The sequence below is a fragment of the Catharus ustulatus genome, chromosome 2, assembly GCF_009819885.2.
Source record: "Catharus ustulatus isolate bCatUst1 chromosome 2, bCatUst1.pri.v2, whole genome shotgun sequence".
Classification (NCBI taxonomy): Eukaryota; Metazoa; Chordata; class Aves; order Passeriformes; family Turdidae; genus Catharus; species Catharus ustulatus.
The window spans coordinates 1,464,527-1,489,990 of record NC_046222.1 but is presented as its reverse complement, the minus strand read 5'-3'; the positions used below and the strand labels follow the sequence as shown (position 1 = coordinate 1,489,990).

The following is a 25,464-nucleotide window of genomic DNA, read 5'->3' as shown; positions in this document are numbered from 1 at the left end:
TGCACAGCCCATAGGCTCAGGTTGGATTGGTGCACAGGAAGCCAAAAAGCAGCTTTGCTGCAGAACAAACCTGCTGCTTCTGTTGCCAGGGGTTTTTGCCACATCATGTGTGAGATGTTTGTTTTATTTCTTTCAGAAAAAATAGATGGATTTTGACCAGTGGTTTTTGAGGGGCAGAGAGTGAATGAGCAGCAGCAGGCAAAACCTCCACAGGCCTGTAAAGGAGAGCACAGGAAGGAATAGATGCAGCCACATTCTTGGTACAACTAATTAGCTGGCAATAAGAGGTGGAGCTCTTTATATAAAGTTTGATAAGGTAGGACCTGAATCTTGTCCTACTTGTATGCAGGAAAATCAGTAATAGCTTGTCTCCTATGTCAAATGGGAAAAAAAAAAGAGGATAGTGCAGCAAAAAGCCAGAAACCTTATAACTTGGAATGTGATCATCCAGTTTCTCCTCAGCGTACAGGGGAGCAGAGCTAATACTATAAACATTATTCTGAAATCACAGCTTGCCAAGACATCCAGCCACCAACAGTAAATCCATATCTGGTTATTTTCTAGCAGAGGACAGACACACTGCTGTCAGTTGGGACAGCAGTAGCTTCATTTTCACAAAAATGACCCCCTGGATTCTTGCCTGAAATCATCAGTTCCTCACCATCTTGTGGCGTATGGATGCCTTTTTAACTTCTAGCAGCTCCTTCAGCTACACCTCCACAGCTCTGCAGAGCTGTCTGAGCTTAGGCACAGCATGTAGGCATTCTCCAAGCCCTTCTTATCAGCAGCCTGTTGTCTGCAAAAAAATGATGTTTACTTGCTTCATGCATGTCCCTGCCTCTTGGGGACATGTGGAGGAGAGCATTAAAGAATGTGAGATTGCTCATAATCTCAACAGTTATTTAAAGTTTTTCATAGGGTAGCACTACATTGCTTTCCATGTATCCCTTAATAAAATAACCATCAGGAAGCAAAAACAATGAGATTTGCACTCTAACGCTCTGGCCTTTTGGATCACAGATTTGTTGCTTTGACAGTGCTGAATTATAAACAAGTGGAGATCAGCATGATCCAGCATCAGCAACAGGCACAATCAGTCAGTTGGAATTACATTTGACATATTTTGTGATGGGATATATCCATGTTTTGCAGCCTGGTGCTGTGTTTTGAGGTACAGTCATGGGCAGAAGTTTGTGCTGGAGTCCCACTGTGATTTGGCACAGCCATACCACCACCCTAAATAGTTTGCCATCTGCAAAAGCAAAATGAGAAGAGTTCAAGGAGATCTGAGTGGAGCTACTGCTTGTTTTATCAATAGGAAGTTCCCCAAATCACAAAAGGAATCCCAGGGAAAGCCAAGAATTAAACTTGAGTTTCGATCTAGAGTCTCCTGGGTTTTGATCTAGCCCTTAAATGCAAAAGCATCCTTCCTGCAACCTCCAAGCAGGCTCCAGTTCAGCTCAGTGGGAGTTACATGGGTCTAGCAGCTTAAATTATATCTATCTTTGTTCTTTCCATCAATCTTGTGAAACTTAGTTTTTTAAAAAGAGGCAATACAGCCTTTTTTCTCAGTGATAATGTTCATTTGACCTTTTGCAATGTTCCTACTCCTCTTGACACAAACACTCTGGCATGCAGTTACTCCTTCTGTCCTCCTGAGTAATATGGTTTACTGATGTTCTTTCCAAGGATTTTATTTTTAGGCTATAGCTTTAGCATTGCTACGTGGAACTAATTAAACCTTTGTTCATTAGTTTCCTTTTATCTTTCACATGTGACTTTGGGGGAGGGAAGGCCAAAGTGTGGGATAAAAGCAGCCTTCAAATATGTTTAAAAAATTGCTGCAAAAATTTGCATAATAAATCATTCCCCATGTCCACCTGGGACAGCACAAGGGGTAATGGCCTGAAATCGCAGCAGGGGAGATTTGCTTTAAGCATTAGCCAAAATCATCTAAGCAGGACAGTTGAGGGCAGGACTGATGTGCTTGGGGAGGTTTGGAGGTTCACAGGAGCCAGCTGGCTGAAGCAGCTGTGGCTCAGGGGATGCTGATGCTACCTCAGGGCAGAGGGATGCACAGGATGCCTTTTCTAGGTCTCTGCTCAGCATCATTTTCTGTGGTTATGAGGAGTTATCACAACATCCTCCACAGCTGGGCTGAGTAATGCCTGAAACCAAGGGACTGCACAGAAACTAAAACTAGAAAATTGTGAATGGTTTGGGCTGGAAGGGGCCTTAAAAATGATACAGTTCCACTCCCTGCCATGGGCAGGCACACCTTCCACAATTGCAGCTTGCTTCAAACTGGCCTTGGGCACTTCCAGGGATGGAGCAGCCACCACTTTTCTGTGCTGGGACCTCACCACCCTCACAGACAAGAATTTTTTTCATGTATTAAATAATGAGTTTGGTACAAAATTTTTTCCAGCATGGCATCATTCTGTGGCCTCTGTCACTACTGAGGACAAAAGTGTCATGAGCACCATCAGGAAAATCTATTAGGGAGCATCATTTTCTTTAGAAAAGCCATTTTAGAAGTGAGGTATTGCTCCTGGCATCTCTGCTCGTGTTGTTCACTGAAATACATCAGAATACCATGAACTCTGAGAGGCCATGTCTAACTTACAGCAAACTCTGATTCTGACTTCTTCAGTAACAAATGAAACTGAGAACAACGTGTGTGATATTTAAAGGAGTCTTTTGATGTCCCTAGAAGAGTCAAAAAATCCTCCCACTCCTTGTTTTCCCACATGTGCTCATTTTGTGTACACTCAAAATGCAGCAGTCTTTTCTTTGCCATGTTCTGCTGAACATGCAGCCCTTTGATTTCAAGGCTGTCAAGATAAAGCAGATAAAGACAAGCTTCAGACCTGACAGCTACAAATCTCCTGGAGCCTTTCATTTCAAGGGGGATACATTGCCAAGGGCACAGAGTCTCACAGCCACATGAGAAAAACAGTGGAGGTTGTGAGTCTCATATTATGTTTCCTTCATGACTGATGAAGTTTAGGCAAATATCCAGGTAATCATAATTAGGCAGATTTGCTTTCTTAAAGCATCACAAAAACCAGAGAGTACACTCATCCAAGTCTTCTCTGCTGAAAATTGCTTGATTCCCCCTCTTTGAACCTTTTTTCAAAGTTCTATATTGACTTCTGTTTGCAAAGCTCTCAAATTAAGCTTTCATGAACATAACCCTTTTGATTAAGAGAAAAGGTGGGCAGACAAAGCTAAGCCTTCACAAGAGCTGAAGGTGGGGCAGCAAATTAAGCTCCTGCCTCAAAAAGCAAAACATCAGCTGTCTAAAAGGTTGCTGGTTAAAATTTTGAGTAAAAATTCTTGGCTTGCCCAGCAATATTTTTATTAACTTGTAAAGTTATATAAAATATATCATCGTTCCACCTGCAGCAGACACGGTGCTTAAAGCAAACTGTAAAACTCTGTGTTTTGCCTAATATTTCACAGCAGTCATTATCAGAAAATATGTTATGGACATGGTTTAGTGGTGGATTTGGCAGTGTTAGGTTTATGGTTGTGCTCAATGGTCTTTTCCAACCAATCTAAGTGATCTCTGATTTTATGATCCTGAAAGAAGTTCCGTGTTCAGCCTGGGCCTCCAGCTTTCCAGACTGCAGGATAAAGTAGGAATTGCTTTCCTCCTTGGCAGGTAGATAATACCAGTACAATAATGTAGATTTTTGTGGGGGGAGATATCTGGTGCAGCAGACAATACCTGCTGTGAATTATGTCCTTTCCAAGTTCCTCTGAGTTCAACAGGTGTGAAATGGGTGTCACCATCTCCTGCTTCTTCATTAAAATGAATATTTCTCTTCTACATGCCCCATTAATTAATGCAGTGTGGACCTCCAAGGCAGCATCTTTTTAATGATTATTTATAAAGTCTGTGTGCACACAGTGGTCTCTGATTGCCTGGCCCACATTGCCTGTCTGACAGGGGTGATGTGTCTGTGATCTCCCTCAAGTCTGTTACAACAAGCCAGCTCAGCACAGGTTTGTTTTGTGTAAAGTCTGCAGCACTGGTGGGTGAATGTCTGATTGAGGCTTTTTTTTTAATGTCTGCTCCTGAGAAGAATCTGTACTCCAGACTATTGTTTCATTGAGTCTGAAGTACTCCTTTAAGCCAGAAATATTAAAAACTGTCTCTGGGCTGGAGATTTAAAAGACAGAGTGATTTTTTTTTTAATCCTTTTTCTTTCATAAGAGACTGATAGCAGTCAAAGAAAAGAAAACTGGAAGGAAATTTCACTAATTAAAAAAAAAAAAGAATGGCCAGTTTTATATTCTGTGCAATTTTTTTGTAAGCTTGTGTAATTCAAATCACATCTGTTTATTAAAAAAAACACTGGCTTTATTAATTGTGATTGCTTAGGTCCATCATGACTTCAGGAGGATTCCTGAGTGATGCCAGCATGAAGTTCTCAAGGAGTCAGATACTCACAGGAGTTACAAAAACAGCCCATGCCAGCAGAAATGGTTTTGTTTTGACAGAGTTCCCACGTGCAATCTTAGTTTAGCCAAGGGGAGAGCAGGAGCCTAATGCAGAAGGTCTGGGCTGGTGATTAGTCCAAGGAATGTTGAGCCAGGAGCTTCCTGAGCCCTGATCCCGTGAGAGCCACTGACTCACGGGGTAGCCTGGGGCAAATCTCCTGACCTTCTTTTGCTCCCCAGTTTCCCAACTGGAAATCAGGTGAAAGGCGTGACCTCACTGGCAAAGACGTGCTTCATCCGAGCTGAGCTTCTCTGAGAAAACAAATTACAGTGCCTGCAGCATTGTTAGCCTGCTGTGTCACCTTGCATGTCTCCTGTGGTCAGATGGAGTGCAAGAGCTGCTCTTTAACATGCTGTCCAAATTCTTGTCCATAAGCAGGGATTGGTGGCTTTTTTCCAGGAGACCCACCTTGGCTTGCTGTATGTTGAGGATATTTTCTGTTTTCTTGTTTCTAGTGCTTGAAACACCAGTGAGAAATGTATGACAGCAGAGTAATTTTCCGTGCTGTTCACTCAGATAACCTCTGCAGATAGTGTAGAACTGTTTTTTTAAGAAAAATCAGAAATATCCAGACTTCAAGAAGTGTTTGGACAATGCTCTCAGGCACAGGATGGGATTCTTGGGGCTGGCCTGTGCCAGGCCAGGAGCTGGACTTGGATGATCCTTGTGGGTTCCTTCCAGCTCAGGATATCTCATGATTCTGGTTTGCTTCCCAGTGTTCCTGGGAATAAGAGCTGCTTCACCACACATCCAGCACAACTCTGCTGCACTGCTGCTTTCCCTGCAGGGCTCTGACCCGTAGAGAGGATGAAAGTTTTCACTGACTTGCCATAATTTCTCTGAAGTATTCCCACCGTGGATTAGGGATATACCCCCATTCCTGCAAGGTGTAGGGATCATTTTTTAACCCATTACAGGTATTTTTTCCTGTTGGGCTGCAGCAGATGCTGACCTTCAGCAGGGAAAGCTGTGAGGAGAGGATGTCACTCCATTTGGGTCGTTGGTCTCTTTGGAGTTTGAGATGAATTTGCAAGCATCCTTGGCTACAAGAGGGCAAACCTTGCCTCCCCTCCATCTGTTTCCTTCACCATTTCTGCATTCCTACAGCATAACTTAACTAAACACCATCCTGCTGGTAAAATTATATTATGTCATTTTCACTCAGTGGGAACTGTCAGCAGCAGTAAGATGCTTCATTAAGTAGAAAACAGCAGATGATCTACAATCCCATTCTCAATCAGTCATCATTTTACACAGCTGCTGGGAGCCTTTTCTTCTTCTTCAATAGCCTTGTTTGACGTTTGTACTCGTACAAAAGGGGGTGGGGCTAAAATTGGCATTGTTTTTAAAAGCCTTCTTTGTAAGATTTGTGTTCCTCGAGTCTTTGCTTCTGTCCAGAGCTTTCTCCAGAGCTCTGCTTCTGTGCAGGGTCACTTGGAAGATCAACCTTTGCAATTTGGAAGGGAAGCACCCCACCAGAAAATGCCAGAAACCACCCCAGTGTCATGTCATAACATCAGCAGGGTTCTACATGTGAGAGTGGTGGGGAGAAACTTCCCAAATTAAGAAAGGAAGTTTCCCTTCTTGCATTTATGGATGCAAAAGGATGAAGGGTACAGGTGTTAAAGGACTTTGCTGTTCTCACTTCTGTGCTAAAAAGAGCAAAACTTAGCCAGGCAGTATTTAGAGATTACACAGCCCTGTGATAGTTGGGATTTTGATTCTTTTTAATGAAATGCAAACTCGGATTTCAGCATCATTGGGAGTTTATCATATGCTTTAATCACTTCTAAGTCTGGTCAGAGTGCCTTAAAAGGCAAAGTTAGGACAGGGAGAAATTTAGGTTGTGGTAAGAATTAGCAATTTTAGCTCCATAAAATCCTTCAAGAGTTGCATTCAGTGTTTGTAAGTGAATGTAAGTGTTTGTCACCCCAGGACGTGTGCATACAAATTCAACTGGCAAAATCCATATATTTAATGCTATTATCCCCACTAACATCACTGGTAGCTAATTTAGAAGCCCAAATACTGACAAGTAGAATTATGTGTTTTGGAAATTATTCACTACTTACTGCTTCTTTCCTTGTCATGATGGCTTTTAAAAATAATTCTTGAAAATTTTAAGCATAACAAGGGAGATTCACAAATACTTTGAGAAGCTTCTCCTAAGGGCTGAAGTCTGCCAAGTAAGTGACTTAGTTCTTGTCATGCACTGGAACAATGGCCTGATTTAATATGACAAAGTAGACGCTGCTAATGAGGTGTGTCCTCAGCTCACCCCATTTATCACTGTAAAGCAGAGAAGTTACGTTGCTCTCTAATTAAAGGTGAATTCAGTGGCCTGACACTTTCCAGGAGATGACCCTGTTTCAGATTCTTCTGCTTTTGCCAAAGTGTTTGGGATGAAATGTTCTGTGCTGAACAGTGGCCTGAGAAACATTTAATTTTATTTATTTACCCTGAAATCCTCCACAGAGGCTCTCCAGCCTTTGTCTGAGGAGGGAGGCTAAATTGCAGCAGTGTTATGAAGAAATCCTCAATCTCTGCTCAAAGGGAAGAGCTTGAAATTTACCTGCAAGCTCCCTCATATCCAAAGAATGTTTTATTACTTGTCTCTATGAAGGAAGAAAAAGAAAGGTGTCCTCGGTAACACAGAAACTCAAAAGCAGCCCAAGCTGCAGAAGCATTATCAGGCCTGTGAATATGTGCACTGTATTGTTTAATTATGGGATGTCCTTAGCAGAAAATGAACAGTTCTGAAGAGTGAAATAGTTATGCAATCAAGGATTTGTCTAGACAACAAAACTGCGTCTTATGTGTGTGAGGAGCTGCAGAGTGGTACCAGAGGCTGTGGCAAACTGGAATTCTGCCCTACAGCACTGAAAGCTTTGTGTCACAGAGGTCTGGGCAGTTCTGAATAGTGCTATAAAATGCTGAGCACTCTGAAAAATTACATCCTTGAGTTGCTGCTGTGCACCCAGCTATCATTCATATCCCACACTGAACCAGTGCTGATGGGATGTTAATCTGCCAAACTCTTTGCATCAATGCTCCAGCTTTTTTTCTTCACCCAGGGCTGTTTAGCAGCAAGGCAAAGACTAAGAAATGAAACTCCCTTTCCACTTGGAGACCCTCATTGCCTAACTTCACAAACATTCTGCAGTGAGGTAATTTCTACAACTGTGAGCAGTCTTGGATCAGTAAATACAGTGTAAATTCAATGTATTAAATGCTCAGCCCTCTTGCAGAGAATTTGCTCTGTAGGTTAGAAGTGGTGCACTGATTATTTGGTTACTCTTGTCAGAGGAATCTGTCAGTTTGAAATAGTAATCTTTGCAGTGAATTGTTTTGCTCAACACCAGCATTTGTCTGAAATGAAACAAAGCTGCTGTCATCTCTTCAGAGCAAGTCTTTATGTGTAGTGCTGTATCAGATTGAAACTTGACATGTACCTCCTGATATTCAGTGTCTCAGTGCAGCATAAAACCAGCATTATCTGGCCTTATAGAGGAAGTATGGCAAAACAAAAATGGTTTTACTTACCTGAAAAAAGAAAGGGTCAAATCCTGCAGAATGTGTCCCTTTCAGGGCATCAGGCTTTTTTCCTGAAGTGGCTTTGATGGCTGGTCTTGTCCTTATTGTTAAAGCACTGTTGGTTTAGCCCTGCATATCTTATTAATCAGCTTCTGGCTTAGGTTGAACATTTGAGCACTAAGTTCAGGCTTCACCTCTCTGCAGCTTTATTCCCATTCATTCTTCTACCCTTTGTTTAGTTGCATCATAAATACTTTTATTTTTAGCTGTTTAAAAAGGTGTAGCACGTTTCTCGACAGTTGCAGGGTATTTTCACAATTTTTTTTTGCTGAAGGTGGTTTGGAAAAACAGTAAGAAGTCAATTGTTGATAAATATAAAGAGTACAGTTTCCTTCCCTCTCACATGACTGTGAACTCCAGCTGGTAAACTCTGGATAGTCATATAATTTTATTTATTTGGTTCATTCCCACAGGGCACTTGCTTGGCCTCTCCCATGACGACTCCAAGTTCTGTGAGGAGAACTTTGGCTCCATGGAAGACAAGCGCCTGATGTCCTCCATCCTGACCAGCATTGATGCTTCCAAACCCTGGTCCAAGTGCACTTCAGCAACTATCACAGAGTTCTTTGATGATGGCCACGGTATGTGTTCTCACTCCCTGTGTCAGCTACATGGCACTTTTTGCTGTCATTCTGTATTTTTTAATAAGAACATTTTGTGGCAGCTTGTTTGCTAAATATGACATTTAACCCTTGGGGAATAAGGACAACAATTCCATTTTCCAAAAGTAGAAATAAAAAAGCATAGTCTTCAACTTCACTCTTTAATGAATTTTAAAGTCTTCACTGTGCTCCCAAAGCAACTGAAGTTATTAAACAAACCACTCAAATTCCAAAATGCTGAGATAAAAATGACATAATTGAGTGAATGGATGAAGTTGTTATGGTAACCAGAATGCTTATGGATAAAAAGTATGGTGTGTCTGCTGAATGTAAAGGTTTGCTTTTAAATATTTTGTCGGCTCATTTCAGTGCTCTCTGAAATAGTTTTCTCTGAATTACTTAATTTTTTCTTTCAATTTTATTAGATCTATTAATCTGTAGTATCCTGTTTTATAGTCCATATTGCTCTGGCATTGACTTAATATTACCAAATTAGTTTCCACAAATGAAAAGAACTTTCCCTTTTGAGTTACTGAGGTAACTCTCCCACCACCCATGAATGAGCTCTCAGAGGGTGTAAGGAACTGTTTTCTCCTCACTTCATGAGTAGCTATCATTTAGGTGTGTGATCTTCAAGAGTTATTGATTTCATTAAATTATTAAAAGAAAATTTGAATTTCTTGTCAGGTAGGTTCATAGTCCTCTGGGAATTAATTTTATTACTGATGCTATTGGTGTGATTCCAAATACGTAATATTTAAGGAATCTCTAATCTCTCTTCCTGATGGATCAGCCCTTCAGAGACCTTTTCTAAGTGAATCTTCTTTCCTGTAGAAGTTTATAATTTCCCAGTTACTTATTTTAAATCAAAGATCCATCCTAACAGAACACAAACGCCATCCTTGAAGTAGAAATGGAAGTCAATGATTTGACTTCACATGATTTGAAAACTTGATTTGACGGTCAGTGGCCTCAGCAGCACTGGTACATGAGTGGTGCTGAATGACACTATAAACTCATTTTCCTGAGCAGTGAAACACCTGACAGCTGAGTGCACTGCAGACACCAGCATTACATGAAGTCAGCTGAATAAATCCCAACAGAAAAGTCTCATCCAAGGTCAGCCAGGGGGCTGGGGGAGGATCAAGGTGCTGATTCCCTGTCTCCTGGGGCCTGCTCTGAGAACAATAAACAGCTCTGTCATGATACCACCATTTGTTTTACACTCACCAGATGACCCCAGACAACAGTTTGACATTTAGGAAGAAAAGACTGGGTTTGTGTCCAGAGGAGAGTGACATTTATATCCATCTGCTTTTAGCAAAGCCTTTCCAAAGGTACTAATTGCCTTTATTGTCATGCCAACCACCAGGCTGTGGGATGGTTGCTTGGGACTTAGTGTGTTCAGTCCCAGTGATCTGTGCAACCTGGAACAAGGACTGTTTGTATTTTAATTAATTTATATCCTGCTTATCTGCTTCCTGCACAGATCCTGTTCCGCCTTTTTTTCCCCTAAGATATATTACATATAGCATTGAGAGAGATAATGAGATGGCTTGATTAGCACTGTCATCAGCCAACAATGTTGCTCTATTCCAGGGCACAAAGATGTTCTTTGGTGCCCAGGACATAAAAAATGGGAATAGCAGTATGTATATGCTCTGGATGTTGAAATTAATGCAGAATTGAAGCCCTCTCTGCCCTCCCACCAGGGGCCCACTCTGTCCTTTCTAACCATGATAAGCAGGAGGTTGGACCAGCTGGTGATAAAAACACCTGCAATTCACTGCAACCTGTCCAAACACAGACACTGCTACAGTCTACAAAGATGGTTTCTTTTCCTGTGGGAAATCCTTAGGGGCCTTCCTTATCTTCACTTTTGAATTTATCGTGTGAGATCAGCTGGAGCACCTGGCTTTGTAGAAATTACACAACTTTCTCAGTTAAGGAGAAGTTTGGATCTCATTCCCCTGTGTTCTGTAGGGGAAAATGCTATCTTTGCTGTGTGAGCTTGTGAAACCTGTTTGTTACTGACATATAATGGGTTTTAACTGAAATGATTGACAGATGAGTATATGCAAGGATGAGACTTTTCTCTATTTTTTCTCTAAATTTGCGTTTTCTGGTTGAAATGAGCTGTTACGGTGTTTTAAAATATTGAAAAACTGCTCTACTTGTGAGTTTGATAAACTTCAGCACAAGAGCAGTGTATAATGCTGAATATTGACATGCTGCAGCCTTCCCATCACTGCGCTCACATTCCAGCAGCTTCCTCCCTCCTCACAAGGTGTATGAAGGAGGATTTCCACTGTTACTTACTTTTGCAAATTATTTCGAGAAACTCCAGAAAAAAATACAGGTGCTTCCTTCCTCCTCATCATGTCTCTAATATTTTACACAGGGTATTTTTGATTATCTCATGACAGCTAGCATTGGCACATTAAAAATTCAGCATAATCCAGATTAAGTATAAAGCTAGGGTAAATCAGGGTCAGCAAATGGAACAGGTTTAAAGACAGAGTTTTTGGTTGCAAGTCATCATGCAGAAAGAATTTTTGGCTAATTTGGCTAATTGGCATTAGTCTTTAGAAGGGCAGAACAGTTGCAGTAAGTGTGTGTTTTGGAAGGGAAACTCAAGCTGTTGAGAAATGGGGTATTTGGTTTGCTTAAACTCCTTGCCATGGCTTGAAATTCTATTCCATTTTGTGTAAATAGTGAGGGTTTTATAGATAGGCTTTTTTCAGCCATGATGCAAGTGGAGAACACTGGTGTGGATTCCAGAGTGAGGTAAATTGCGGTGAGTTATTTTGGCTGAGGATGAGTGAAGCTTGCCCAGACCACATATCCCTTTCATGAAGTGTAAAAGAGGTTACACTGAATAAATAGTTCTGCATGTCAACAAGTGAAGTTTTCAATAGTAAAAAGCCCAGCTATCAGAAGATACCTAGAACACAAATGTGAATTCTCATTTTTAGTGTGTGCCAGACAAATCTTGACTACTGCAGACCTTAAAATACATATACAAATCTTTACATTAATGCAATTTTTTCTTCCTGTTATTGATGGGGTTTTGTATAAAATGGATAACCCTTTTCAAACTAGTTCTATAAGCAACCAAATATCACTCCTTAGAAGAAAAATGCAGTCCAGCTTTAGTGCCAGCATTAGTTTTGATATGCAGGTTATATTTTTCCTTTGGCCTGGTAGAAATTTCTATTTTTTGATCTGTTTTGTTTGGATTTTTTGGCCTCATCAGCTACAAGTCTGTGCTTTTTGATTTTTCTGGCATCCCTTTAGAAGCTTTACTATTTCTGACATCCTGATTTAAAACTAATGACAACTGTGCTTGCTTTGAGTCTTACGTGAGTCTTGCTCGCTCCTTAAATCACAAACCGATAAATAGCACGGAATGTGTTCTGAGTCTTGCATAAAGGATTGGAAGCCCAAAAGGACCTGGGTAAAACTCATTTTCACCTCAGGCTAGGAACAGGCAGTTCAGCAGCAGGCTCAGAACACAGTGGCAGCAGCCTGACCTCAAAGTCATCAGGTTCGAAGGTGACAAGCGACCTTTCCTCCTGACCCCAACAACACTGCGGGGAAAACTGGGAAATAAATAATAACACATTAAGTAATGGAGTAAACAACAGCTTGGCTTGCTTGCAGGGAACTGCCTGCTGGACCAGCCCAGGAAGCACATCGTGGGCCCCGAGGAGCTGCCGGGGCAGACGTACGACGCCATCCGGCAGTGCAAGCTGGCGTTCGGCGCCGAGTACACCGTGTGCCCCGGCATGGACGTGTGCTCGCGCCTCTGGTGCGCCGTGGTGCGCCAGGGACAGATGGTCTGCCTCACCAAAAAGCTGCCTGCCGTGGAGGGAACCCCCTGTGGCAAAGGGAGGATCTGCCTCCAAGGGAAATGCGTGGACAAAACCAAGAAGAAATACTACTCGGTAAGTTGGGAGTTTGGAATGGTGATCCCTCGGAGGTGCTGATTTTCATGGCAGTGAAGAGGGCTGTGCTGAAGTCAGACTGAAAGCTGCCTTGTTTCTAAACAAAAAGCAGATGAAATTAATCCAGAATATAACTTCTGGATCAGAAAATTTTGTGCTTCCAGTGAAGAATCCCCAGGCTCATGAGAACTGTCAACTGCACATAATTGGGGTGTTGTTGGTGAGGGATGGAGGAAAAATGCTGCTGAGGTTTGGGAAGTGTATTTTCTTCATTAAGGAAAGCCTTCATTCCTGGAAAAGTGTGAACATCCTTTCAGAGGAGGTGGTTTGCCCATTCAGTAGATGACAGTTATCAGGTCACAGCTTTCTGACTTGGCATGGAAAGCAAGATAAATCACATCTCCACATTTAATTTACAGCTCTCATCCAGGGCTCGAATTCTCATGAAGAAAAAAAGCAGATTAAATTAATCCAGAATATAACTTCTGAATCAGAAAAGTTTCCAGTGACAGAGATCCCCTGTCTCCTTTATACATCTGAAGAATCCCCAGACTCATTAGAGCTGTCAAATGCACAGCATAGCTGCTACTTCTAAATTCTCTGGGTAGACAGCAGCCCCTTCTGTTATACCAACAGAGGAGATGTGTACTTGTAGAGCTTTGTGAAAATATTTCCAAAGTATGGGAGCCATTCAAATCAAGCTGCAGCCTTTGTAACACTTTTTAAATGGATTTCTACACTGGTTTTTATGGATTTCTGTACTTCTACATGATCTTACTATACTACATCCAATGTAGCAGAGCTGACAACTCCATCTCTTGCCCGTAATTCCAAGCAATACCTACACATCACAATAGTTGGATTCAATTAATCTCAGATTAGCAGTATGGATATATTCTGGGAGTTGAACCTCTTGGAGCCAGTTTAGGAGTATTTTTGGTAGGAATAGCAAAAATTAGTAGCCCATGTGGGTGTGTTCCAGGAAGAGGCTGAAGAGAGCTGTGTGGATCAAGGCCCAGCATTGGCTAAGTGCTTAAATGAGATGTCAGCAGTGTGCAAATAAAAGATAGAAATTAACTTTGCTGGGAGAAAGAAGGTTCTTAAGACTTGTTATCCCTGAATGGCCAATTGAAGGAATTGCCTTCAATTGAGGAAAACATTGGCAGTGACTTTGAGGTGACTTCATTCATACTTGGATGACAAACTGACCTCCTGCTGTTCCATGTGTTTTTCAGGCTTCAAGCCATGGCAACTGGGGATCCTGGGGACCCTGGGGACAGTGCTCCCGTACCTGTGGGGGTGGAGTTCAGTTTGCCTATCGCCACTGCAACAACCCAGCCCCCAGGAACAACGGGAGATACTGCACGGGCAAGCGAGCCATCTACCGCTCCTGCAACGTCACTCCCTGCCCTGCCAACGGTGAGTGCCCTCTGTCCTGCCCTCCCTGCACAGACACTGACCACTGATGGTCTGCCCTGAAACCACACTGCAGAGCCTCCCCACAATGAATTCATCAAGGCAAGACAGTCATCATTAGTACAGTATCTTCACCCACACCTCACCCTAGATGCTCGAGCGAAAAAAAGTCAGTCGTCTGAAATGAAACATCCCGCAAACTTTATGCCTTTAATGCTTGTTATGCCATGGGGAGATTTCCAATCTAAAGCAGCAGAGGGATTGGAAGTCCAGTTCTAAGTAAAGAAGTGGTGTGACATAACTTTAAAATGATGTAGGAAAGAAATTGGAATAATAGATGGACATAATGATATTTGCAGCATGGTGTGAAATAGCCACTAATGATGTGAATAATTCCACAGCTAAATCCTTTCGACAAGAGCAGTGTGAAGCAAGGAATGGCTATCAGTCTGATGCAAAGGGGGTCAAGACTTTTGTGGAATGGGTTCCCAAGTATGCTGGAGTACTGCCTGGAGATGTCTGCAAGCTCACCTGCCGAGCCAAAGGAACCGGTTATTATGTGGTATTTTCTCAGAAGGTAATGGCAGCTCCAGTCAGGATTTCATGCTCCAGTTTAGAAGTGTCCCATATTTTAGAAATCTTTCCCTACAGCCAGGGAAAAGAAGTTAATCATATGATTCAAATATTATTTAACTGTGTGATCAGATTTAATGGTTCAATCCAGTGATTCTACCTTAGGGCCAGAACTGGCCTCTAAAATGGGATAAGTTTTTCCACATCTCAATATGTGAATGCGTGAAAAATATGGCTTTCTCTAGACTAGTTTGTTTTCAGTAGTGGATAAAGGACTTTCTGCCTGGAGTTCTGTGTCATGGGGTTTTCTGGAGGAGGAGGAGTACTAGAAAAAAAGGAGTGAGTCTAGCCCTGAACTGTGTTTAAGGAGTCCAGAGTAACTACTAAAGAACCAATCAGCATAGGATAATTAGTGGTACAGATGTGACCTGTGGTCAGTTTGTTCTATCAAATGCAATCCCAGCTGAAAGTTTGCTGTCCTTGCCTTTGTCCTTTTGCTAAATTTCATCTGCTTTTTTATCGTCAATATTGGAGAAGCTTAGTCTGGTCTCTCAGGAGAGGCGACCTGCTGTGAGTTGGTGACATAAATAAGGAACTGGGTTTTGCCCAGTGGATCCAAAAGCACAGATTTCTGTGGCAGTCTGAACGAAGTTTTGTTTGCTTGCCCAGGTCACTGATGGCACGGAGTGTCGACCTTACAGCAACTCAGTGTGTGTCCGAGGGAAGTGCATCCGAACGGGCTGTGATGGCATCATTGGGTCCAAGCTGCAGTATGACAAGTGTGGGGTGTGTGGGGGAGACAATTCCAGCTGCACAAAAGTCATGGGAACCTTCACCAAAAAGAGGTACTGATCTCAACAGCAAGTACGTCTTGTGCAAATAGTTACTCTGCCGTGTGCTGCTTGCTTTCTGTCTCTAAACGCAATTTGCTTTCATTTTGGGGAAAAAACACACTGCCTGTAGCTTGTTACACTTTCCAGATGTGCACAGCTGGCTCCTAGCATCATCCTGAAATTGGCAAAGCATCAGCTGGCAAAACACTGTACCCAGCTCATTTCTGACACAAAGTGCCACTGAAGCTGGTGAGCAGTGACAGGAATAAGGTATAGCAACTCATGGACTTGCAAATCTTGCTGTGTCAGATGGATTGTGGTTCCTGGAGGACCCAGGAAAAGGAAGAGAGAAGTGAATCAGAAAGTTGTTGGGAACAGAATTATTTGCATCTCTCTGAAATTTTGTATTTCCCACTTGTTGCTGCATTGGCAAGTTTCACCCTGAGAATACTTTTTCATCTCCTCTATTTTAAATGGCATTGAGGACATCCCACCTGATTTTATGACACACATTCCTTGTATTAGAAGTGCAGGGAAGCAGACAGCTGAAAAACCTTCCTTAAAAGCTGAGAGAGATTATACCCAAAAATTCCCTTTTCCCCCTGCTGAGTATGTGTGGTGTTCAGGTAAATGTATGAGATATCAGAAGTATCATAGGCTTGACTCATTACTATATCCCTTCATATCCCTTTATATCCACTGGCATAATATCTGTCTCCAGATGGATTTTTTTAAAAGTCAAAATGTTTATTGCAGTTATTCACATTTTTCTGTCAGAGTTCACCTCCTACCTGTAATAAAACTTAATACAAGTAAAATAAAAGGAACTCCTGCCATGGTTTTCCCTCACCACACTGGGGGCAATACTGATAGACCAACCTCAAGTAAGTCCTTTCTGTCAACTAATTGTTTTCCCTCTTCAGTTCTTGAGATTCGTAGAAAAATTGGGATTTTTTAATCATCATTTATACAGATTCCAAGGTCTCAAAGGACTGAGCTATACATAAAAACTTTTAGTTGACAATTTCTGCTGAGAATCAGTGACTGCATTAAGCAGTTCTTTTATACATGAACTTGATTTTATATCTTCCAAATTCTTCCACACATGTTGAAAGCTACCAGAAGTTGAAATCTGACTCTTGGAATGATCTTTTATTTCTATACATTTCAACAGACTGATTAATAGCAGTCAAAAATGGCTTGGAGACTGAATTTATTCTGAAAATAAACATAACTAATCTTCCTGGTAAGCCAATGATTGCTCACCTAATGATGCCAAAACACTTCTGCCAAAAAGAATGGCTTTCCAACCAAATTAGTGATTATATAAACCAAATCTTTTCCAATTTATAAATATTGGGATGTCTGAGAATGTCTAAATCAATATGACAGGGGGAGATATAGTTCATGTGATTTGGTAATAATCAAACTCCAGGAAAGATGTTAGAGGGGCTCCATGAATTTCAGGGAGGCCAGATTTGTATCATAGATACACTTGGAAATGGAGAGATTTATTCTAATTATCCCAGTGAAGTTACCATTTTACTCCTCAAATCATGCCTTTAAGTATCATGAGTCTGGCCAGAGGGTAAAGTTATGCTCTAACATGATTTTGATTGGATTTGAGACTGCTGAGTTATTTTTACTGGTAAAGTTGTTTGAGGCAATTCTTCTCTGCAACTAATTGACGTTAAAATAAAGCCCCCATTAAAATAGTGAAATCTTAATTGTCTGTAAACTGTTTTTACAGTTTTGTTTGAAAGGGCAGTGGTGGTAGGAAAATTGTCTTTCCTCCATTGAAAAATGGCAACTCCCTTTTTGCTCTCCACTATGAACTTTAACAACCTGTACATTAAATGTACAGGGAATTTTAAATGAACAAGGTAAAACAAACATTTCCCATTGCAGACAATTGCTATAACAACATTTGTTTGTGCTTTTTTTTCTTTTAAAGCAGGCAAAACAAAATCTTCTGGGAAATTTGCTTCCTAAAATTTTTGTTTAAAAAGCTGTAAAGCCAAATCATCAGAAGTTGGGAAAGAGGGGAATTAATTTGTGCACATGGAGCATTACAGCTCTTTGTGCAGACAACTTGAATTCTCCAGGACTCCTTGTAGGTTTTGAACAAATGATTTTGTAACTTTAATGACATGTTTGAACTGAGTTATTCTGGCAACTCTTGTGTAAAAATATTTGTGCAGTGCTGTAGAGCAGAGTCCCCAGCCTGGGATTCACACCATATTCCTCCAGCTTTATGGAGGTGCTAAATCAATGGAGTCTTAAGTCATTGTCCCATACTGCTGGAAATAGCAGGGGATCAGCACAAATGTTTCATCTGTAATATGTGCAGTCTCTACTCGTGCAGGCAAAAGTTCTCAAAATTAGCAGTCTGTTCTTTAAACAATCCCACAGGAGATGCCATCACTTTTATGTATTTTTAATGTATTTTCTCATTAAACCTTTCAGATACGAAGTACTTTCAGGGTGGCTTTGTCATGGGTTTAGGAATGAAAACACATCTCCAAAGTCCAGCTGGTGGCTTACAGCTATGTAAAGCCTTTAAATTTTTTTCTATATATCAGTAAAGTTAAAATAACTTACTTGAGATAGTGACAAATTCCAGTACACTTGCAGGTTTTGAATGCTTGTCACTTTTGGTAAAAGAGTTTAATCTCTTTTTCTAAATCCCAGTTAAGGTAGTTCTTAAGTAGTAGAGAACTCCATGATGGTACAAATGAAACCTTTGGGTGCCCCGCTTATTAGACACTTGACGATTAATCTTTGGCTTTATAAATTTCAAAGTAAACAAATTTTTTCTCGGTGATCAAGACTATTTTTAAATGTTCCCAAGGTACCTCTACCCAGCTGTTCCTCTGCTCATGCTTTCCTTAATCATCATTATAGCAAAGACAGCAAGAAACAGCTGTAACCAATGCATATCTCATTATCTTTTCCTTGGCAGGCTGCGCGTGCATCGTATTTCATATCTCCCACCCTTTGCTGAAATCTATAAGCTATCTGTTGTTTTTCATTCCTCTGGTATCTGACCCACGTCAAACTGTCCCTAAAGCTAAAGATTAAGCAATCTGCAAGAAGTGCAGTAGAAACTTCTTGGAGAACATGAGGAACAGCACAGTAGGCCAAGAGTGGAACCTGGTTAAATTAATCTTAGGGAAAATCCAGGTGGCCTGAACTGAAATGAAGCTAGATGCTGTTGTCCACAGGTTGGACTCAAAGATCTGTTCAGCCTGGGTGATGCTGTGATTTTGCATCATGCCAGATGTCACTGGTGGGGTGGACATAATATACGAGGGATGCACTACATTTCAGAAGGCTAAATCCTATTTATTACAGCAGTATGCTGCTCTTTATACACCCCACAAAGTTTACACTTTATTCATCGGTTACAATAGAGCAACATAACATTCATTGGTACAAAGCAGTCTCCACTATTGTTTTTCACAAAACTTTTCTAAAAATACTTCTCCCAGTTGCAGATTTCTTCTTGCTTATCTTCTTATCCTTCTTTTCTCAGTCTCCGTACCAACCACCTTGGTAAAATTTCTTTCAGAGGTAAACCTTATCAGTTAATTCTCTCTGGCTCACAGACCAGCTGTAAGCCCCTTCCACAGCCACTGACTTTGTGAGGCATTGCAGTGAGACTTTCGTTTCTTTCCCTTCCTTCAGCAAGGGCTACACGGACGTGGTGAAGATCCCGGAAGGGGCGACCCACATCAAAGTGCGGCAGTTCAAGAGCAAGGACCAGAGCAGGTTCACGGCCTACCTGGCCCTGAAGAAGAAGAACGGGGAGTACCTGGTCAATGGGAAGTACATGATCTCCACCTCGGAAACCATCATCGACATCAACGGCACCGTCATGAACTACAGCGGCTGGAGCCACAAGGACGACTTCCTGCACGCCATGGGCCACTCGGCCACCAAGGAGATCCTGATCGTGCAGATCCTGGCCACCGACCCCACGCAGCCCGTGGACGTGCGCTACAGCTTCTTCGTGCCAAAGAAACAGGGGCAGCTGGCAAACTCGGTGCCCAGCAGCGGCGGCGGCAGCAAAGCGCCGGCGCCGGCCGCGCAGCCCCGCTGGGTCACGGGGCCCTGGCTCTCCTGCTCTCGAACGTGCGACACGGGCTGGCACACCAGGACTGTCCAGTGCAAGGACGGGCACGGCAAACTGGCCAAGGGATGTCTGCTCTCACAGAGACCCTCAGCGTTCAAACAGTGCTTGCTGAAAAAGTGCTAACCTGTGGTGGTGACCTTCTTTCCAAGAGGTTTGAGTAAGCCGTTGTTGGCGTGCCGGTGTCAGGTCTGCCCACACAGAGAGAAGCAAAGGCTTCAATGTACTCGTGTTCAGTCTCGAATTATGGGCAGAATCTGCCTATTTGGACCAAATGAAGATGTGCACTGCTTTAAATAATAGTAGGGTGGTCTTAATGTGTCAAAGAAAGTAAGCATTAAAGTTGTTATAAGCCCTCTGTGTCTGCAAAAACGTAAAATAAAATAATGCAAAAGAAGAAAAACTAGTGAATGGAGGATCCTGGGATATTTGAAGGTTACAGAATCATCTCCCCTTTTTCACCTACCTCTACTACAGTATGTCCTTAGGAAATGTCACATGTCCCCATGATCCCACAGTAGCTTATTTTATACTGTTTTGTAAATATCTTTCATTTGGTATATCACTTTATATCACTTCCTTCTATTAAAGAAATCAAAAGACAAACTACATAAGCAAAATGATTGACCAAAGTATATCTGCAGCCCTTGTGGACTCGGTCCATCCTTCAGAAAGGGCCACAGATGTTTTACTGGAAAACGAAGAGCTTGCTGCTGGTTTTAAAAAGTGATACCTTTTGGTTTTGACAAAAGGAAATACATTTTTGTGGTAGGAATTTCCTGACAGTATATCAATAATGTCTGACAAATCCTGTGTTTGCACCCCAAAATTCTCAGGAGGAGCCTCGCAGCAGCTTGCAGAGCAGGGAACCCCACCTTGCTCCAACAGCAGGAGCATCAGCAGCTCCTCCCTGTGCACGTGTCAGGCATGCACAGAAGGAGGAGGCTGCCAGGAGGAGTTTGTGTACACTGTGCTTGTAAACCTCCCTGGTTCCAGCTGTGTCACAGCCTGGGCTCCTTGTTGTCACTGAACAAGAGCTGCTCCAGCTGCTCCTCTCCACCAAACAAAGGCATACTGTACTTTGTAGAAAACTAGTTAGAGAACCAAAATTTACAGGTGAGGTAATAGAGTGTCTCCTGACTCAGATATTCTGAGGCTGTGTTCAGCTGCTTTCTCTGGTATTTTCTCTATGGCTTCTGCCTTGAATTTAACAATGTGTAATGTACCTACATCTTTTCAAGAGGCTCTCAAGGTCAAAAAAACACAGCAAGCAGTTAATATTTTATCACTGTTTTGTCCATTGTGTCTAACTCTGGTATTCATCTTACCAGCAAAAGTTTGTAACTGTTTGTCTTTTTTTTTTAAATTGTTTTGTGTGTGTTTTGGGGTTTTTTTAAAGCTATAGAAGGCATTCATGTTTTGTATATCTACCACATTTGGGAGGAAGAGGGGTCACTAGGAAGTCAAACCACATCAGGATGTGGAGGACTTGTCCAATATCAATAAGACTGTTTCCACAGCAAAGGCAGTAGCTGGTAACAGTTTTCCTTGGCAGCAATTCCTGAATCCTGTTATTGTCTTTGGGAAGTTCTGTGACTGAGGATGGGCATTTCACCCTGTGCAGGTGGAGGCCTGAGAGCAACCCTGGTAAAATTGTTCTCTTTATTATCAGCAGGCTTTGAATTGGACCCCAAGATAAATAAAGGGTAAAAAAACACTGATGAAAGTAGAACCCCATATTTTACTCCTTTGTTCATCCACAGAGGAGAGTAGCAGGAGGATTTTCAGACAAGCCTCAGCTGAAAGTCAGTGGTACTTGAGCACTGAAACACCTCAGGCTCTTCTGAAATTCCTAGGCATGAAATCAGCAGGGAAAACTTGCTGGAGTGTGGAGCAAGAAGGGCAGGTCTGACTCCAGGCTGACATAAACATGTTTTTGCAACTGTGGCATGTTTGTGTGAACTCTCAAAAATCATGTGATGATTTCAAAACAGCATAGAGTTGCTACATCTACAACTGTGAAATCTGGAGAAGGATCTGGTTTTTTACCCTGTTTTAAATAAACAGTACCAAGGGCAGGGCCTCCTCTGTTAAATGGATTGCCAACAAATGCTATTAATCAGCATTCAAAAATGGTGTGGCCTTCTGCTCAGGAGTATACCCTGTGCAAAACTGTTGATCTTGAGAAATACTCCCCATTTATTCTTGATCCCAATCTAAGAACTGAAATCAAGGCTCAGAAAACTTGCAGAGTGGTGGGAAATAAACATTTGTGCCTCCTCTGCCTGTTAAAGTAAGATCACTTTTAAATACCTTATTTTTCCTTCCAAGTAGTCTAATTTTTATGCTTATATATGTATTAAACATGTCCTAGAACCTCTCCAAAGTGTCTATAACAAATAGATACCATCATGAGAGGAAAAATCCAGAGATTTAATGTGTCTCAGCACAGAGATCATTTGTCTCAGCATACAGCTGCTGCTGTGATGGTGTTTATGTTCTGTCATAGGAGACAGAATGTGCAAGTATTTGTGTTTGCATCATGGTGATAATTTATTATTTATTCAGCAGGCTGAGTAAAGCTTTTGGATGCTGTCTAGGCATGCCATATGTGGATATAAATTCTGAGCTTCCTTAGATCACGAGTATCTTTTAAAAATGCAAGAGTTTAGTAAGAAATAAATACGAGAACAAACCACTGCAGTGATTCTCACCAGTGTAGCAATGAAGTGAATTAACACAAGCAAAGATGTGAGGAGGCAAAGGGGACAGGCCAAGGCAGGACCCTGAAAGTGAGATAAAGGGTAGGTCAGCACGTGCTTTTTCAGGTGTTCCTAAATCAGAGTCCAGTTCCAAACCTTGCCTGTGGCAGTCATGGCTGTCCCATGTACCTGATGGATGAAGAATGGGTGCAGGGTCTGTTCTCAGCTGAATTCCGTGTCACTCACACTGTGACATCATTGTTTACATTTCTACCCAGTGTTGCACAGCTGGATTCGATGGAAACCTGGAATTCTGCTCTTGGCACAGCCAGCAACAATCTCAGTGTTAAATTCACTCTGCCCTTAGGTGAGTTTGGACCCCTGAGCATCAGTGGGGTTTACAGCATCTGCTTTTCAAATAGGATATTCTCATTAGGAAAAAGCCTGGCATCTTTGCTTTGGCTGTGTACAAGAAATTAAGTTCAGCTGCCCTCCTGTGGAAACAGTTTTATCACAAGGGGAAGAGGGAATAATCTTGTGGATTAATAACAACTGTTTTAAAAAAAAAAAAAAAGCAACATAGCACTGAAAAAAATAAAATAATTTATTGTTTTTACAACTGGTATGTGAACGGATGTAATGAATTTATTTATTCTTATTTAACAAAATACCAATTGTGCAAAATCTATATTTAAAATGTTTTGCTATCGTCTCTGTCTCTCTTTCTGGCTCTCTTTTAATTTATGCTTTGGATTTGTGTTGGAAGTATGCCTTGTGAGTTTACATAATATATGGCACTGGTCATTTTTTGTATGATTTTATTTAGAAGACTTTCTGCATGGAACAGGACTATATGTGTATACACATGTATGGTTTTCTGCTACCACCTTTTCCTTAGAGAAATTGTAGCTTTTTAATTTGATGACACCTCGTGCTCCCAGCTCCTTGTTACACTTCAAAAAGCTCTCAACAAGCAAGTCCCAAAGGTCTATGGACCAAAAATTGCCCTGTAATGGCTCCTGAAGAAGTCAGAAAAATGATTGGTGTCTCAAAGGCACATGCAATTCGTGCTGGAGGCCTCAGTGATTGACCCCCAAAGCTGATCCTACCCCTTGCTTAAATTGTAGCAGAATTTCAGTAACTGGGAGTTCTCTCCATGGGAGTGAAGTTCCTCTTGAATTGCCAGCACTCTTCTCTCATGCAGCTACTTATGTTTAAGTGACAACACTAAAGAGAAAACTCCGAGGTCTCTCTTTATAAAATAGCTTGATAAACATATGATTTGGTTTATGAGGACTGAACCATTAAAAAAGCTATTTTTCCATGTTATCACTGTTTATATACATATATAAATATGTATATATGGCTATAAAAAGTCAAAAGCCACACTTGGAAGGCTTTGCAATGTTTTACTTCGTTGTATTTCAGCTCTTTGCACCACAGCAGGTAAAGTTAGATTTAAAAAAAAAAGACAGCAAAGCATGTTTCCATGAGAATAATGCCTGTTTGCTTCCACTTTTCTTCCAGTTCAACTAGTGCAGGCCTCAAGGGAACTAGAATTTGGTGCAGTGTGAGGGAAGAATTGTGGACAAGCCTCCAGCTTTCCTGCAGCCAGTTCACTCACCAATACAAATGGCTCTGTAAGTACTACAGGACTTACAGCAGTACTACACACTGCACATAAGTTCCAAGCTGTTAGAAGTCACCTTGCTCCCTGAGTTAAATTCCAGCTCAGCTTCTCTTCTGCCACCCAGTCACTGCCCAAGGCCAGAGTCAGCCATGAGGCTTTAGAGGGATTAGGGGTGGCCTGTGGGTGATGCTTCCTCTCTCAAGGCCCAATCCAAAATGCCAGGGAACACAAGCCTGGGCTTTGATGATCTTAAGGGCAAGCTTTGAACAGGGTTTCAGCATTAATTGTGGGTTTCCAGCAGTATGTTCAGGTGAATGTTTCTCCTCATGCCATGCTGTTGTCACTGAGGAAGTGGAGCCTATACCAAGAACCAAAATTAGATTCTCTGGTCATAGGCTGGAATTTTCAGAGAAAAAGAAAGTTACGTGGTTTCGAGGGTTTTTTCCTTTTTTTCATAAAGTGATTTGATTTTTATAGAGCTGCCAGAGTGCCTCTCTGCATTCATACTTGCCATGTGCAACATTTTCAAGGAGTTTTTCCCTGTGGGTGCCCTTATACAAACTTGTAAAGCTAGTTCAATTCTTGTTTCAAATAACATTGCAAATGCAGATACTTCTGGTTTATTACACGCACCAGCAATGTCTGTTAATGTAAGAGAGATTATTGGGTCCTCAGCTGGCGCCCCAAATGATGCTTTGGGGCTTAGAAGCACAGATTTTCAGTGGTAAAATTGGAAAAGCCTTGGATACAGGTGAGTGGTGTAAGAGCTGCTCCCCACACCACACCAAATGTTCCAACACCATCCTGCTGCTCTGCACTCTGAGTCACAGGACAAAACTCCCACCATCTTTTGCCTTGGAGGTTTTCTGAGTAGGCTCAGAGTCAGTGTAAGGACAGTAAAATCCTCTCCACAAACATCAGCCTGGTGCAGACCATGTTCAGACACTCGTGGCTGAGTGCTGGTGCATCATTTGTATGTGTGCTTGTGCATGTGACTGCTTGGGTCTCCAGAACTCCCACTCACAGGGAAAAAAAAGTTACATTGGGTTTAGTAATACCTACATAAATTTAGAGTTACTTCATGCCATTGTTTGGCTTTGCTGGAGGTGCTTCAGACTTACACCACTGTGACAGCATAGTTTTTTCTTTATTTATAGAAACTGGTTTACACAATTTACCATGTGAACTGTGAAATCTGAAAATAGATTAACTTATGAAACATTATGACAGGAATACATGCATTGTTAAAATTCCATCAGATACAGGAAATAATGTCCTGAATTAAGTAAGTTGGAGACAGGGTATAATTCTGTAGAGCAATGCATTTAACCTCTATTGCCAGGTCATCTGCTTAGCATGAGATAAGAGAAAATAAGCAAAGTATTGCAGGCAAGACTAAGGGGAAGGCACAAAGTTTGGGTTTGCTTAGTATACTTCACATCCCCTCTTTGTGCACTGTTGGTGTCAGCATATTGTGGGAAGTCACTTTGTCACCTGGCTGAAATACCAGTACCCTTTCAGAAAC

At 41.7% G+C, this 25,464-nt stretch overlaps 1 protein-coding gene across 1 annotated transcript in view; it reads left to right on the top strand.

Moving 5' to 3' along the window:
- The window catches only part of ADAMTS5 (ADAM metallopeptidase with thrombospondin type 1 motif 5), a 35,387-nt gene extending 14,087 nt beyond the window's left edge, over positions 1-21,300 (top strand). The window contains exons 4-9 of the mRNA XM_033086070.1: positions 8,518-8,685; positions 12,370-12,653; positions 13,889-14,072; positions 14,471-14,646; positions 15,312-15,487; positions 19,163-21,300. Coding sequence (XP_032941961.1) covers positions 8,518-8,685; positions 12,370-12,653; positions 13,889-14,072; positions 14,471-14,646; positions 15,312-15,487; positions 19,163-19,733 — 1,559 coding nt within the window. The 3' untranslated portion in view covers positions 19,734-21,300. The remainder of the gene's footprint in view (positions 1-8,517; positions 8,686-12,369; positions 12,654-13,888; positions 14,073-14,470; positions 14,647-15,311; positions 15,488-19,162) is intronic.
- Positions 21,301-25,464: the final 4,164 nt, after the last annotated feature.